This window comes from Brachionichthys hirsutus, chromosome 2 (genome assembly GCF_040956055.1).
Source record: "Brachionichthys hirsutus isolate HB-005 chromosome 2, CSIRO-AGI_Bhir_v1, whole genome shotgun sequence".
NCBI lineage: Eukaryota > Metazoa > Chordata > Actinopteri > Lophiiformes > Brachionichthyidae > Brachionichthys > Brachionichthys hirsutus.
The window spans coordinates 10,973,606-10,990,629 of NC_090898.1; the positions used below are offsets into that span (position 1 = coordinate 10,973,606).

The 17,024-nt window shown below is 47.8% G+C and overlaps 2 protein-coding genes across 2 annotated transcripts; one reads left to right on the forward strand and one right to left on the reverse strand.

Moving 5' to 3' along the window:
• Positions 1-7,630: 7,630 nt before the first annotated feature.
• On the reverse strand, positions 7,631-10,796 carry rnf114 (ring finger protein 114). The gene is made up of 6 exons (XM_068746395.1): positions 10,400-10,796; positions 9,740-9,890; positions 9,478-9,584; positions 8,698-8,812; positions 8,492-8,599; positions 7,631-8,383 (listed from the first exon to the last, which is right to left on the reverse strand). The coding sequence occupies exons 1-6, from the start codon at positions 10,534-10,536 to the stop codon at positions 8,318-8,320; spliced, it is 684 nt and encodes a 227-aa protein (XP_068602496.1). The 5' UTR covers positions 10,537-10,796; the 3' UTR covers positions 7,631-8,317.
• A 2,623-nt stretch (positions 10,797-13,419) lies between these two features.
• On the forward strand, positions 13,420-15,499 carry spata2 (spermatogenesis associated 2). Its single transcript, XM_068752840.1, has 2 exons — positions 13,420-13,764; positions 14,141-15,499. Exons 1-2 carry the CDS (start codon positions 13,420-13,422, stop codon positions 15,497-15,499), a joined length of 1,704 nt encoding a protein of 567 aa, XP_068608941.1.
• Positions 15,500-17,024: the final 1,525 nt, after the last annotated feature.

Here is a 17,024-nt window from a genome sequence, read left to right on the forward strand (position 1 = left end):
TGTTCCTGGTAACATTCCTGACATTTCCTGAAAATGTCAAGATCCTTCCAGAACTTTCTGAGTTATCGCGCTAACAGACGGACGGACGGACAGACAAACAACCACACGGCGGCGGTTACATAACCGGCGCCTCGGCGGAGGTAAACATAATCCTCTTTATTCCATTTAGTGTTCACATGCTGCTCAGCTGAGATGCACGGTCTCCTCACACGACATGCTGTACCGTGTTAGCTGTATGACGGATAGCACGGATGCACGCTCAACATGTTTGACATGTAGATTTTGTTCAGCCTCATTAACGAATGGCCCGTGTATGAAGAGATCAGATTAAGGGTAATTAAAATGACAAAAACACACCATCATTCCTAATGCAGCCGTAATGATGGCCTAAGTATAGCTGAATGCCAACCCCTCCACCTCTTTTTCCTTTCTGTTCTTCCCTCCGCTCATCCCTCTCTGCAGCTACAGAATCATTAACCTGGCTCTGTGAGGAGGATGTGCTGACAGAACACTCTGCCATTGTGCTTCCTGTCATCTTCAGGAAATCGGGGCTTCCCCCTGCTGTCGAGGTAAAGCGGCGCCGGGTGATGAGCGATGCCAAGGTTTCATCCTTTATTTTTTTGTCCTGTTTCTATGTATGGCTCATTCTCGTAACATATTTCCCACTCTGTGCTCCTCAATGAAATTCATTAAATTGTGAGCTTCAGATGATCAGCTATGGTCAAGATTATTCGATGTAGACTCGTTCTTTTGCAATACACTCATAAAGAAGGAATATATCAAAAGTAAAGTTACATGAGCAAGATCGCTAACAATGTCAATCTAAAAGTGAAAATAAAACGTGCAGCATTAGCGTGCAGTTGCGTGTTATTTTCTAACATTTCTATAATCTTCGTGTGTGTCTCTGTGTCTGTGTGTTGTGTTGTGTTGTGCGTGAGTGTGCATGGCCTGATTGAAGTGATGGAGTGGGTATGCTCTGTCATGAGCAGCACAGAGTTGACGTTTCCTTTACATGGCAGCTGCAAGGCTCCAGTGATGTATCAGACTCAGCAGAAGCATTGATCAGAACTGGGGTTAATCATTGCACCGGGAACCCAGAGGAGACAGAGGCGGCCTGGGGAGAAGTAATCCAGAAGAGTGGGCGGCTTCTCCACATGGGGCTTGCAGTTCTGCAGTAGAGGAATGCTGGCCGGAATCCATAACAGCTCGACCGTTTGTCTCGCTGCTGGACTATTAGCCGCTCATAAACATGACAAACATGTGTATTTGCTTAGCTGTGTGTGTGTGTGTGTGTGTGTGTGAGTACGTACGGGATGGGAGCTGGCTAGACCAGCGCTGCAATCGCCCCTAAATGGACGGACTTCTAAAGTGTGGGCAATGTGATGCCAGGCTTATGCTGTGTCTACTCAGCAGTACTCATTTACTCCCCCGAGCCGATCAGTTAATAATTCAAAAGAGAGATGAAGAAAGAGGCCATGGGCCTGAGTTGAGTGACAACATGGAGCGCAAGAAGGAGATGGAGACAAGAGTATGGAAAACAAGACCACAGAGGCGAGGACGCAAGGAGAGGAACCACGGAAAAATGATGGAGTCAAAAAATATTCCAGATGCTGGCTTCGTGGAGGAAACTAAACATGGCTGAACCGCAGACTGCACTAGCAGCCCCCCCCCCCCCCTCTCCATCCTCTGGGATGACTCTTCCCTGTGACCTGCCAGCATCAAAGTCCAGGATGCCCTGGCCAAGATATGCACATGAGGATATAAAGGAAACACACGTGAATCTGTTAAATAAGTAGCAGCAGAGATAAACACACAAGCCACAAAGACACACACACACACACACACACACACACACACGGATGCTTGGCGGAATGTCAGAAATGAAAGTAGGAAGGATGAGGGGCAATGGGAATACAAAGAGGTCCATCTCCTCAGATGGGGAGGAAAAACAGGCAATAAAGCCATCATGCTGAGGCAGAAAATCTGCTGATGGTACACACATATACACAAGTTCAGCTAGACAACGGAGAATCTGTCAGGCAGATAAAGCCATCAGTTTTCCTTTTCATCCCTAGTTTTGTCCAGAGCCCCCCCCCCCCCCTTTCACCTCTCCTCTGCCCCGCTAACACTCGTCAGGCGAGAGAGTCATTAATGTTTAGCTGGACAGTGACGGCGGCGCTGACAGGACTCATCTGTCTAAGGAGAAATGATGAGAGCGGGACAGCCCATCAAAGGACGCCACTTAGAGAGTCAGAAGGAGAAATGGGCCGGAGAAGAAAAAAAAGGAACACACGGAGCTGGATGGACGGGGAAGAGACCCATCTTTCTTTGCAAAGTTAAAGGTTACGTCACGAAGGTGGGCTTTAAAATGATGCCATTGTCATCTCCATCCTCCCCTCCTCTTCTGTCTTTCTATCCATCCACCTACACAACTGCCACCTCCCCCCCCCACCACTCCCCTCCATGTGCTTGTCAGCAGTTTGATTCAATACCTGCAGGTTAGTTACTCATTGAGCTGAGGGGGGGGGGGGGGGGGGGTACCGGACAGACACCGGTGTTTGGGGGGGGGGGGGGGCTGCTTTCTGATTGACAGATCTGCCTGCGTCATCCATTCCGACCTGTAAAGACACAAGACACAAAGCACAGGAAGTGAAGGGAAGTAAACAGACTTGAATATGAATGGTACACTGCAGGGGTGGTTAATAATTGGGAAATGTTGGACAATTAATCTGAGAGACAAGGAGACGCTGTCTGGTGTCTCCTTCTGCGTCCACGGTTAGAGGATCTACCTTGAGAAGGAATTCACGGTAATATTACTCGACTTTATTGACACCATTTGCTTGCTGAATCTGATCTGATGCACCTCGAATCAAATACCAAGATCATAAATCAGTGAGGGGAAATGCGGTAAACAAGTGTTTCCATTCATCTCCTCCACGGGCGTCAGAAGTTAATGGAGAAGGCGCTTTGACTGTTGTGACAAGTTAAGTAGAGGGAGCAGGACCATTGTCTTCCAAATCAGCTGTCAGTGTGTTTCTGCTGTCAGCAGTTTGACTCACTACCTGCCTGGTTAATCATCGAGCCGCTCAGAGCCGCGGGCCGCTGGAGGTGCATAGCCCACCGTCACGGACCCCCCCCCCCCCCATCATCGCCACAACAGGACAACGTCTGATTGACAGATTAGCAAGCGCCGGCACTTTTTCAAACAACGATGGCGTGGAAAGCGGGCTGGAGAGGAGTGATTGAAATTGAAGGCGCCTCGAAGAGGACAGGCGAAGTTAGAGGAGGTGCGTGTTTATGTATGTATGGGGGGGGGGGGGGGGGGGGGGTAGGATGGCGGAATGGAGGTCAACAGGTCTTCTCAATTGTGTGCATGCTTCCAGTCACGTTCCTAAGGAATCTTAGCCCATTCCTCATTGGGAAAAGGCCTCAGCTTCTGTAATATTCCCAGGTTTGAATGCTGCAACTACCTTCTTCAAATCCTGAAAAGAGATTTTCTATCGGATTAAAGCCAGACAACTTCCTCTGAGGCCCATCATGACTGTCCAGCGACGACCAAGCCTCGACTTCCTCGCAGATGGCGAGAGCTTTTCTCCTCTGATTTTCTGATGCTTGATAGAATCCTTCTTATGCTCCACATGCCGGTTTCCATTGGCTAAGGACGCAAAGCAGCTCCATAGAACCTCCAAGCCGTCGGCACGTCTTACTGTAGGTAGGGTGTGATACGTGCTTCTTTATTCCTCCACCAGAAAAGTTACGTTTTCACTTCATCTCTCCACTGAAGAGCATTGCTAAACATCAGCGGCTTATCTAGAACGTTTTTAGAGTACTAGAAGCAACTTTTCTTTCAACTTGGAGTTCATGCATGGACCTTCCAACTATACAATCTGTATCTGTAGATAGGCAGGGTCAAAGCAGAACATGTGACTGTCATCATCGGTTCTCGTAACTGTTATAAAACAACAGTGTGCAGGAAGTTCAGGTAAAAGTCAGGAAGAACATGAGGATCCATGTGAAAGTGAAATTGCCTCCCCTATTGGACATTAATATTGCTACAAACATTTGTCCCTCACAACCCGTGAGGTTATCCACACTCGAGTCCTCCTCCTCATCCTCGGATTCCCTCATGCACACCCACTGAGGAATGATTTCAAATGGAAAAATTAATGGGAGAAAAATAGCCTGAGGCCTTGTTCTCTTCCACACACACGCACGCACACACACACACACACACACGATAGGTGGTCTACAGGGGCGCATGGAGGGGGTGTAAAATTTAGATCCATTGCTGTTCCATTGTAACACAGACTCACACCAGGGACTCCCACACACACCTTTTTTTTTTGTTTACACCTTAGAGGGCTTAACTTTCAAATATTAGCACAGGTTGTCAAATAATAAATAAATAAAAGAATAAGGAAGCAATGATTAGCAATACTCCAGATAGTCGTATCAGTGCGCTTCATATTCATCTCCACTACCAGGAGAATATTTCTGCAGGAACAGCGAGTTACTTCACTACTACCCCCCCCCCCCTTCCCCCACACACACACACACACACACACACATTGCATTTAATTGATGCATTATACTGTTGAAGAGTAAAGATAACTAGTGCGTATCCTGCGAATGATGCTCCTCGGAGTCAGGTTTAAGAGCTTCACCAAAATAGATGCGCCCACACAAGGTGTGTAACTTTCACTTCAGCCGATGCAGGGCCAAGTTGGTTGCAGGCATAATTAAATCAAAGTTAAGCCGTCTCGCTCTTGGGCGAGCAACATTAGGAGAGAGCGTGTGTGTGTGTGTGTGGATGAGGTAGGGGGTCGGTTGTTGAGAATTTAAAAGCGGAAGAGCATTTGGTAAGTATTGATCCCAGGGATGCCCACTGGCACCTTGTGTTCAAACATTTGAGGACCGGTCTGCCTGAGCTGCAGTGCTCGGGTGGCAGGATTCCCGCTCTTCCTGTTTCTCCTGACTTTGAGGAATTTCACAGTGAACAAACTCCCAGCGCTCCTCTGACATCCCCCCCCCCTTTCAAAGCTTTTGAGGAGCTCCTATCACTTGTCACCCTTCCTGTGCATCACACAACATGTTTGTACTGCACATCACCGATAGCCTCTCTCTTTATGCAAACACAACAAACGTGATTTGGGTTTGCGTCCCAAAATGAAAGGGATGCTGTGTAAAAAGGAAAACCCTGGACCTACCAGTCAGCATTAATGCGTGTTTATAGATGCTCACACTGGTAGCGATCTGGATTGCTTCACATCAAGGAGGTCACAGGTTCGAATCTGACGTGCAGCCTTTCTGTGAGGAGTTTGCATGTTCTCCCCGTGTGTGTGTGGGTTCTCTCCGGGTTCTCCGACTTCCTCCCACGACCAAGAACATGCAAATGTCATTGCATTTTGTGTTGGTAGCTCAACTTCTATGTGTTAGTATTTTAGATGTTCTTCCACTGCAAGCACGAGGAGATGGAACACAGTCAATGACAAATGCATGACTTGAACGTACACCCTCTTCCTCTCATCCAGCTAGAATATGCTTTGTGATGTTTTTGAAATGTCCTTAACAAGGAAGAAATCCATTTCTTTATGCACGTCTGCCAACCAATTAGCCAACAGACTGCAACCAAAAACGAGTGAGAGCGACAGAGATGTTTCTCGAGGTCGGGTCCTGATGGATGCCACATTTCAAAAGGCTTACATTAGGTGAAAGCAAAAGGTTTACAACACACTGGGAAAAACAAAAGACTGGTGGGAGGGTGTCTGGGGTAGGATGATGGTGCGACACACTTCTAAAACGTCTCAGTGTGCTTGTGGGCACATGTAGCATTAATTGCTGCCTCCACAGAGCCTCCAGACTGAACACACACACACACACACACACACACCATCGCTCGCATCAAAGAAACCACAGCCTGAACTTTATGAAATTTTTATTCACTGTTTTCACTTCTTTTCCTCTCTTCCTTTTCCTATTCCCCACCTTGCCCCCCCCTCATTTTATTTTAGCTCTGCCACCAAACAGACAAGAAAGACTTCTCCCTGCCATGTTTTTTTTTTTTTCCAGTTCCACTTCCTTCCTGCCCAGAAGCGCTCAAGTATCTCGTTAGTTCTCTCACAGCTAGCGTCTCTCCTCGATCCGCCAGGAGCAAAAACCTGATTGAGGGGTGGAGGGAATAAAGGGGATGCACAATAAATTAAGAAGTTCTCCGTTAGGCGAGGTGAGAAAGTGTAATATCATTTAGAACACCACAAAGGACAGAATGAAGATGATACGGTTCCTTTCCCTGTGGACGGTGCACATCGAAGGGTCTGGATTTCATCATAAACTTAGACAAACATGAAAAAAACATTGCTATTATAACATTGTTCTAAAATCCAATCAGTCTCGTCAGATCTATACCTTTGCACACATTTTTGTACCTAACCTGATCATAACTGAACAAATCCTGACTTTTGATTGACGCCCCCGACACATTACTTTCCTTTTAATTGCTCTCTGTTTTACACACACACACACACACACACTCACCATGGTGATCCATCAGATGAGTAAATGTTGTTCCTTCCCCCCCCCAACACATCTCACACACATGTATAAATCACTACGCCTCATTTCCTGGGCAAAAGGTTTAAATAATTAAAGAGCTTTAATTTATCAGGATTTAGCACCAGCTAACAGTCGGTCTGACCAAAGAAAAAAATAATGCGATATGTAGAAAAAGAATTGATCATTATACTTAAGAGCTTTATACAAATACATTTTTTTAGAGTGTTAAATGAAGAACTAGGGCTAAGTGGCACCAAAGGCTACAAATGTATAATTTACCCATCGGTAGAGGACAAATGCAACCTAACTGTGAAGGTTTGCATTACAATGTTTGACTTGTGACAATCATCCAGCGAAAAACAACGATGTAACAATAACATTTTGAAACATCCAGAAAAAAAAAAGAAGGAAAGAAAAGTCAAGCAAGTAAACCGCATGCTTGTTACGCCACATGCTATCAAATTTAAAAGCATACGAACAATAATTATGTCGATTTATTTGTTTTCTGAACTGTTGGCAGTGATGGAAGGAATTGTGAAAGCCTGAGAAACAAACAGAGTTTCTGAGATGAAGCATCAAGGACACGATTTATGAAGTTCACCACATTAAGTCAGGTCACCTCATCAGCCATCTAAGAGCAAAGTTGTGGGTTTTCTGCTAGAAATAGAACAAATAACCTCACAAAAACAGGGGTTTCTAATCACTGGCATTTTTGTATGCTGCATTTGAACACAATCCAGTTAAAAAGCTTAGCTTGAGTAAAGCAGATTTATAGAATGAAATCTGTGTTGAATTACGTCTTGCGATGGAGCCAGGAGGCTTGTGGGGGGCAGCTGCTCTCGTGTGTGAGGGCGGTGGAACTCTACTGCCCCCCTATGGCCATAAACATGCAATTAAATTCTCAGCAAAAATGTAAATCACAGAAGAGACCGATCTATGACACGCTGACCAGCTCCTCCTCGCCTCCCTCGGTTCACCAGGTGAACTATTAGCCCTATGAGTTTTGGAAGTCAGAAACGAGATCTACCAGCAGGCACAAAGACATAAGGGATAAACATTACAATAAAGTAAACAGCCCTATCTGGCTTTGTTTGCCCCTCATATTATTTATTTAGAGTAGATCTCTCTACATAGAATGAACACACATACACGCCTCATCCAGAAACAAACACGTAAAGAGACAAGAGCTCCCAGCATCTGATAAACCAAAAAGTATTAAAAAGAAAATTATTACCTCAACCCTTCTGAGAGAAAACATGCAAAATTCCCCTTGAATGTACTTTTATATACTGTTAACATGAGTTGAAGTCTTCACAGCGTGAAGTTTGTTATCTGCCGACAATAGTTAGCCACCTAGTGGTCAACCCCTCTTATAACATCAAGTATAATTAAATTACAACTTTGGATGTTCTTCGCTAAATGACGCTATGTCCTCGATGAACAGATCCCTTTAACATAGTTTAATAGATATTCAACAAACTATCAAGTCTACAGACTCAACTGGGGGTGGAGGATAAGAGTTTCACACCAAAAACACAGTATCGCTCTAAATCTGAGTACAACATGCTTTTTTTTCAAACCATATTGTGTGACTTATTGTTCCAATATTAAACCTACAGATCGATAGCAACAAGATTCAGTCCACGAGAAAGGGACTACTTTTAGTGACACAGTACCACCCCTCCTCACGTCAGATGGTACAGTGTGTTTGGTCTTCCCGAGACTTCACATCGCTGGATTCCTTGCCTAGCGGATTTCTCACACTTCAGTTGTCCAAAAGGGAACGCTGTAGAGCCTCCTGGATCATTGTGTGCTCATCTGTGGAGTAATCCTGCAAATGCATGTGTGTAAAGAGAGAGAGAGAGAGAGAGAGAAACGGGTCCAGTAAGTTAACGTAGAAAACAGGCATCTTCAGATAATGTTTCGAGCCTAAACTTACAACAAACGTATCGTAGGAGAATGTGTGTCTGATTTTCAGGTGCTGGAAAAAGTCAGCACTCCTGTAATTGGGGTCCCCCCAAGGCATTGAGACGCAGATGGGGCACACCTGGACAGAAACAGAGTCAAAAATAATAAAACATCCATCAACAACTTAACTGTAGCTCGATCTGGACGATGAGCAGGAGCTTGTGGTGAATTTCCTACCACTTGGCGTGCATCTCGAGCATGATGAGAGGTGCAATGTTCAATCAGGCTGTCCTGGTCGAGGTTCTGGCAGTTGCAGTATGGGCAGGTGAAGGTGTAGCGATTTGGCACTGGACTGTGGGAAAGAAACACAAATACTGAGGTTGTCATGGGGATGGGGGGAGGGGGAGCCTATACATGCTGACTTTGGAATATATGCTGGAAAAGTTTCAAGTTCATCACAGGGCCACAAAAAAAAAAAAAGAAATCACTCACAATCACACTTATGGTCAATTTAGAGTCACCTTGATCACGTTAGTGGTCAGGATCAGCACTGGACAGCTGCATAGGCAATACATGGAGCTGTCCAGTGCTGATCCAGAAAGTGACGTCTTTCCCGCGGCATTGACTCGGGGAATGTTCTTTATCTTGTCCACTTCGGTTGTTTTTTTTGGTTTGTGCATGTCCATGACAAGACAAGGTGGTGGTTTTTTGGTTTTGCTTTGATTTTGTATCGATTATCTTTGTTCCTGCGTGATAACTTTTCCACATTATTAGATGTGTTAATTTATTCCCATCACAAACTTTGGCTCATACTTTTTATCTCTAACGATTTTAAAGTTACAACCTTTTAAAGTGATATCAAAACTGAATATATTATTGTCATTACTGTGGCGGCTAAAGAGTTAGATAAATAAATAGTTATTTAACAGCATGTTAAGGAGGTTAAGGATCAGAACTGTCTTCGCGACCTTGACTTTCAACTCACAACTACATTTTCTCTACAGAGTGAACAAAGACCTGATGATGGCAGGCTGAGTCTGGGCGGTGGTCCTCACGCCTTCTTCAATGTACTCCTGAAATTTTGAACAGGCAGCTGTGTGGATCCTCATCTGAGAAAGGCCAACCTGAATAGTGGGGACTTGTTAATATTAGCATTTTGAACTCTTCTACGGTGATCACATTGTATGCGAGTCATCTCCTCGGCCCTGGTGGTTGTGATCCACATGCTGCTCACAAGTCATTTGGATATTCATGCCAGACTTGCACTCAGGAGACTCACCTGAACTCCACACCCCTTGCAAGATGCTACAGATGTCAGGATGAGGGCCTCAAGGTCAGCAGCCTTAGTCCAGTGGCCAAGTCCAGCCCGGCATACAGCACAAACAGGCTTCTGCGGACGCAAACACTCCTGCAAGCAACTGTGGCAGAACCTGACAAGAAATATAATGTCAGCGTATGAGAAACAAGACAATGACGCGTGTTAGTTTTAATTTCAAGGACAAAAAAATAGAGCCTGTGCTATTTATAGGCTAGCATTAAAAAAAAAAAAAACAACAACGTGTTTTTATTCACAAGAAGAGAAACTCTCTGGCCCGAAAAATCAATGAAAAATTCCTGCATATACAGGGAGTCGGGAGTTGTAGTCTTTTTAAATGACTCCACGGCGCTAGACAATACCTACCCAAACTACAACTCCCAGTAGAGGCCTCCGTTTTCATGTAAACAAAACTGAAACTGATTTCACAAGCTGGTAACGCTCCTGCCACATATTCATTTATAGAAAAAAGAAAAACCAAAAGGCCTTAACAAGTGCAGACACATGCAAGTGGTTTGTTTTACAAGCAAGCGTTCCTCCGACATGTTTGTCTTCGTACAAATGACTTGCTACCGACAGACACGGTTGAGGAAATGACGACGAAAAAAAAGAAATACAACTCACGTATGGCCGCATTGTGTAGTTACGGGGCTCTCGAAAATTTCGAGACAGACTGGACAGACGAATTCTGACACGTCGCTGCTCCCCGCGGAGACGTGTTTCTGGTGCTGTGTAGAGTTACATCCTCCGAGCATCGCCATTTCTTTTCTTTACCGTGCTAGTTCTCCCCCAACCCGCTTCTGCAAGACGTCACCAGGTCTGCGTTTAATGGCGAAGAAGCGTCGTTCCTTTTTTTTTTTTTTTTTTTTTTTTTTTTTTACAGCCTGTCGAATGAACGGGGCGTTCCGCCGCTGTGTTAAGAGACAGAACGAGCCATCTCCATAAGTAACTCGGTGCGAGGGCAAAAAATGGCGTATGCCTAGTGGACTATTTACAAGTATCTGTCATTGTAGTTGGGCTCATGGGGCACGTAGTTCCGGTCCTCTGGTACGTCAAACATGTAGTTCCGGTCCTGCGGTACGACAGACATGTAGTTCCGGTCCTGCGGTACGACGGAAATGTTGTTCCGGCGCTGCGGTACGACCGATATGTAGTTCCGGCACGATGATACGACAGAGCGCTGGAGTAGATTTCAAATGTGGTTCGGCGATGCGCTGGCGACGCGTCCGGGGTGTTCCCTGCCCGGACTCCTTTCAAACGGCACGTGGGTCCCAGATGTTGATGAGCTGTCAGAAATACGCGCATGCGTGTTGAAAATATGGGCGTTTCCAACAACTGAGGAGGAGGCGTAGCTAGCTAGCTAGCCAATGCTAGCACTTGTTAAAGGTAAGATATGCAGGTGGCGGTGTTCTTTGGTTAGGAAGCTATATTACTTTTTGACCGAAGGTGAACTTAGTTTGGCTGTCTAAAAGTATGTCAACAATGGCAGGATATATTACGATAAATTATTTTATTATCGACCAAATATTCATATGTAGTGTTTGGACCGCCCTAGCGAGCTACAGCATTGTTAGCTAGTTAGCGCAGCTGCGCTGAAATGGGCGTTCACTGGTTAGCTTTTTCCTCGGTTGGGGTTACGCCAGTGACAGTATCGGGTTTTTTCTGGCTTCACATTCACGAGGAACGACCCTACGTACTGTCTTTAAAGCCTCTTTCTCTCTTATTGTGAACCGACTGATTCAGTTGCGGTTGATGCGCAATAATAACGCATTGTGATGTGAGCTACGTGTCTCCACGCTAGCTTGCTAAACGGATGTTTGAGGTGATGGATACAATTTTTGGCAGCGCGACTCAACGATGAGTTGGATCCCTTATCTGCGGCAGTAACATATTTCAGATCCATTTACTGTATGTCTAATGATCTGACTGAAATCAGCGCAGGCTGCTCTGATCTACATGCAGGCTCCTCTGATCTGCATGCGGGCTCCTCTGATCTGCATGCGGGCTGCTCTGATCTGCATGCGGGCTCCTCTGATCTGCATGCGGGCTGCTCTGATCTGCATGCAGGCTGCTCTGATCTGCATGCAGGCTCCTCTGATCTGCATGCGGGCTGCTCTGATCTGCATGCGGGCTGCTCTGATCTGCATGCGGGCTGCTCTGATCTGCATGCGGGCTGCTCTGATCTGCATGCGGGCTGCTCTGATCTGCATGCGGGCTGCTCTGATCTGCATGCAGGCTCCTCTGATCTGCATGCAGGCTGCTCTGATCTACATGCAGGCTGCTCTGATCTGCATGCAGGCTGCTCTGATCTACATGCAGGCTGCTCTGATCTGCATGCAGGCTGCTCTGATCTGCATGCAGGCTCCTCTGATCTGCATGCGGGCTGCTCTGATCTGCATGCGGGCTGCTCTGATCTGCATGCGGGCTGCTCTGATCTGCATGCGGGCTGCTCTGATCTACATGCAGGCTGCTCTGATCTGCATGCGGGCTGCTCTGATCTGCATGCGGGCTGCTCTGATCTGCATGCGGGCTGCTCTGATCTACATGCAGGCTGCTCTGATCTGCATGCGGGCTGCTCTGATCTGCATGCGGGCTGCTCTGATCTGCATGCGGGCTCCTCTGATCTGCATGCGGGCTGCTCTGATCTGCATGCGGGCTGCTCTGATCTGCATGCGGGCTGCTCTGATCTACATGCAGGCTGCTCTGATCTGCATGCGGGCTGCTCTGATCTGCATGCGGGCTGCTCTGATCTGCATGCGGGCTGCTCTGATCTGCATGCGGGCTGCTCTGATCTGCATGCAGGCTCCTCTGATCTGCATGCAGGCTGCTCTGATCTACATGCAGGCTGCTCTGATCTGCATGCAGGCTGCTCTGATCTACATGCAGGCTGCTCTGATCTGCATGCAGGCTGCTCTGAGCTGCATGCGGGCTGCTCTGATCTGCATGCATGCTGTGCCGCTGGCTAACATATTCACTTGCGCAGGACGATTTTGGCAAATGGTCATTATGGTACAATTGAATCCCCGCTCAGACCAAAGTGTAAAAATAGTCCTCTCTTATGATAAACATAGCATTAAAATGCTCTTAATAATCATTACCAATGCATTTTCTGTAGCACTGAATCAGAAACCCGCCCCGATTGTTTATTTAATACATTCCATTTTACATATATATATTTTTATTTTTCTGTCGTTACAGCGAGGACAAGGCTGAGGAGAACTGCAGTACCACGATTCTCTCCAAGACGAGTGACCTTGAACCCTGCGCTTGTCGAAACAGAAGAAATGGAATAGATATGAATCTGCAATAACAGAGAAGCTCACCCTGACCTCGCTTTGCATGACGCGGCCTGCGTACCTCCAAATACGTCCGGCTTCATCTACTAGAGACGTCTGGGAGGAGGCGTCCACGTCGACTCTGTCCGAAGCCATGCCAACGGAAACCCCGGACAACAGCATTCCTCGTCTAAAGGATGTGTTGCCGAGTAGAAACATAGTCTCATTCCTCTTCCGCCTCTCCGGAGTGTTATTAACGTCGAGTGTGTGGCAGTAAGTGATGTCGCCCCAAAATGGCATCCTGATGCCGGATATGCTCAAAGAGGTGAGGCTCTTTCAGAGAAGCGTAGCAGCTGACTGCCGTTTATAATGGATGCCAAGCTAAAAGAGGACCTGTTCCGGCGGTATGTGACGGCGCTGGAGAAACGTCTGGAGGGGGAAAACGCGTCGATCGATAAAGCACCGGAGGGGGACAAAGGGAGACGCAGAAACAGCGAGGCTTTACTCTCCACGGCGACGGCCCTGCTCGGAGCCTATCAGCCGGACCCGGGCCAGCGCTTCCGGATGGTCCGCTTCTACGAAGTGGTGGATAATTCACTCCACTGCCAGAGAGGAGGCAACCTCAAGAGCCTGGAGAGAGCCTTCCACACACTGGAAAGCATCTGCACCAACCTCCTGCTGTTCCCCTGGAAGAAGGAGTTCAGATGTATAAAGGTGAGCTGAGTTATTCTCACGGCCTAAAGCAAATGTTCGGTTGCCTTTAAGATGTTGATGTATCGTTTTCGTGTCCATGCCATTTTATTTATTTTGTGCCATTGCAACAACAAGCATGTTAAGGTTACTTTATCCATCTGTAGATAACAGGATATGGTCTGTCTACGCTCAAAAAGCAGAGAATTCACCTTTTGAAAGACCCCGGAGCGTTTTGTGGCTGCTTTCTTTTATTAGCGTGGTTTTTTTCTGACCTATAAGCCGGTGGCGGCGTTACGTCATCATGAGCATAACCATGAAGGGGAATAAATCAGTGTTTGTGTTTCTGCTCACTGCATTGTATTTGACACTAATGAAGATGAACCCGTTTTTCTTTTAGACCTTCACTGGACCGTATGTGTACCACCTGCAGGCCGCCATTTCTGACGCCGAGCTGCGATCTCTACTGCGCGCCATCGGCTACGCCTGCGACCACGACTCGCAGTTCCGTCTGCAGGAGCACCCGGGCGGCGCCAATCACCTCCGACAGATGGCGTTCGAGCTCTTCCTCGCCCAGGCGGAGTGCCGTCTCCTGGGAGAGGTGGTCTCTCTGGCCCGCGGGTCGGCTTCAGAGCTCGAGGCCCTGGACCTCCGCCGAGGTTGCCGGGACGACGCGGCCGGCTGCGCCGAGGCGCTGCGCAGACGCGACAGCCTCGGGGCAGATATGGCTCGGCTCTCCGTGCGGCCGCTGGATATAGAGCGGCCGCACGCCCACCACCTGAGGCGAGGCAGCCGGCCCTCGAAGTCCGTGGATGTTACGGACGGCGCCGGTCACTGGCACGCGGCGGCGAGCAAGCCCGTGCTGAAGGCCTCGCTGAGTCTCAGGAAGGAGCCTCTGTTCGTCGACGCGGAGGAGGACATGAAAGACGAGATCATCCGGCCCAGCACCTCGGCGTCGCTCCTGTCGGTGGCAGCGCCGCCGTCCTACAGCCCGGTCGCCGATTTCTTTCCCATCCAGTCGCCTCCCCCGGCGGACGCGTACACGTCCTACCACTTGTCCTCCTTGGATGAGATTGACTTGTACACGGAGCGGGGCGGAGTCGGGATCGGAGGGAGGCAGACCCCCTCCCGACCGCCGTCCAGGGAGCCACGGGAGGTGAGGGACGGGTGGCTGCTGAAGAGCCACGGCGGCGTGAAGTGTCAGGGCTGCGGACTGGGCTGCACCTCGATGGCGTCCTGCCAGCGGTGCGACGTGGTCCTGTGTCCCGCCTGCCACGACGTGGACCCCTCCCCTTGCTGCGGCCTCCAGGACTTCCACCCGAAATCCCCACGACTTGACGGATACATTCCCGTCAAGGAGAAGCTCTCCGTCTACTCCAATGCTCACTCCCATCTCCATCCGCACCCTCTCACTCTCACCCATTCACACTCGCACCCCCACCCTCAGCCCCAGATGGGAGAGAAGCCCCTCCTGTCTGCCAAGCTATACCCAAGCAAGTCCGTCGCCTTGACAACGCCGAAGGGAGGCGGCGGCAGCAGCAGCGGCGAGCGGATGAGCCTGGGTGGATCGCGGTGCGGGTTTTGCAACAAGCCGGGCGCCTCTCACACCTGCGTGAACTGCTCCAAGGTGTCGTGTGACTCGTGCGTCGGCTTGTACGCGAAGGACGTTTGCACACGGAAGAATCCGCAGCACAGCTTCGTGCCAAACCATCAGCTCAACTTCAAATCCGGCACCATATCTCACCTCGTGTACCGATGAATCGAGCCAGACCAAATGGTGTTTCTTTCTCCCCAGCTACCCCCCCCCCCTCCCCCCCCCAGTGACCCGCTGTGTCGTCTTGCTTTAGCGCTGATCCCCTTTTTAAATGACTCGTTCGGGATCTTCCCTTTTATCTGGTGGTCTTTCGGCTCTCTCTCTCTAACCCTCTTGGACTTTGTGCATTTCTCATATCGTATATCGTCTGCCCATCGTCTGCCCATCGTCTGCCCATCTCTACCTTGTACAGGTTCAGGCCTTTTTGTTTTTAATCCGCCTCTTCCTTTAAACTTGCTACCTGCTTCTGAGTAGTCGTGTGATGTTGTAGCGCTTCCCAAATCTCTCAAATAGTGTCCTCAAAAGGGAAACGGGAGGAAACGGATGAATTCCTTCTCATTTTGAGTGAATTCCATTCAGATTAAATTCTACCCTTTACCTAACTTCTCATTTAACTATTCCTCTAGTATATAAATATAAATATATATATATCCGTGTGTCTGTGAGAGTGAGTGAGCGAATAGACCTCAGAGCTTGCATTGTGATGAACAAGATCTTTTTAAACTTGGGGAAAAAAAACAGAGAATACATACACTGGAATTCACTAAATCAATAGTATATATATATATTTGTAATCTATTCTCTAGAACAATGTGAGACTGTTAAACGGGGCTTGAGATCTGGAATTGGGGATTTCTGTTTGGATGGAAACGTGTGAAAGTGGGCTGGAAGTTCCTGAGACGGTTATATCAGATGGCAGATATTTAAATGCTCCTTCGTCGTTTCTGCTTTTATGACTCATGTTGGCGTGAAACATCGACTACTCGTTAAAATGCCCTTTTTACGTGGTGACCGTTCCAAACCTCCCGTCCTCCTCCATTCCGTAAACCTCCGGTCCAGCGTGGTTCAGTGGCTCGCGGTCAGTCTCAGGTGGAATCACGAGTCTCGTGCACGAGTGGATCGCAGGTCTTTGACGCTTTTGATTGGTTTTCAGACAGTTTGAAAGCTTATGGTCTGACGTGGTTTCTGTCTACCTCAAATGGCATCGGCTTACACACTCCGTTCAACGTTCTGCGTCAGACTAGCGCGATGGTCTTCAGGATTGCACTGTTTAATCTTATTCTCCTCTAGTTTGTCACTCGTGTTCTAGCTGAGCGGAAAAGCTCTCACCTTACAGCCGATTCAATCGCTGTTAAAGTTCACAGACTTAGACTCGTCTCTCAAAAACTGTTTACACTTGTAAATTACGATTCGGTAATCCTGTCAGATTCGTGCTGGTTTAGTTTTAAGGTCTTGTTTTTTTTTTAACCTGTGATGAATCTATTTCTTTACCCAACTGACGGAACAGAGACATGATAAATTGCTGCTCAGCACTGGGCTGTCGGACTCGGGTCAGCTTCACACGGGCAGCATTGTTCACATGGTTACTGCACCATTCAGGACCGGGATCGATGCAATGTCCACCAATGAGCTGCCATTAAATTCAATTTTTTAAGTTGTCATGATGTTTCAAATGTTGTATCGTTTGACG

Excerpts from the sequence above, each read along its gene's own strand:
- rnf114 (XM_068746395.1), bottom strand. The coding sequence starts at position 10,536 with ATGGCGATGCTCGGAGGATGTAACTCTACACAGCACCAGAAACACGTC. Across the intron at positions 8,813-9,477 it reads ACTCAGCCTGCCATCATCAG|TCCAGTGCCAAATCGCTACA; the intron begins GTCTTTGTTCAC and ends TCTTTCCCACAG. Across the intron at positions 8,384-8,491 it reads TCTCCTACGATACGTTTGTT|GATTACTCCACAGATGAGCA; the intron begins GTAAGTTTAGGC and ends ATGCATTTGCAG.
- spata2 (XM_068752840.1), top strand. The coding sequence starts at position 13,420 with ATGGATGCCAAGCTAAAAGAGGACCTGTTCCGGCGGTATGTGACGGCG. Across the intron at positions 13,765-14,140 it reads AGGAGTTCAGATGTATAAAG|ACCTTCACTGGACCGTATGT; the intron begins GTGAGCTGAGTT and ends TTTTTCTTTTAG.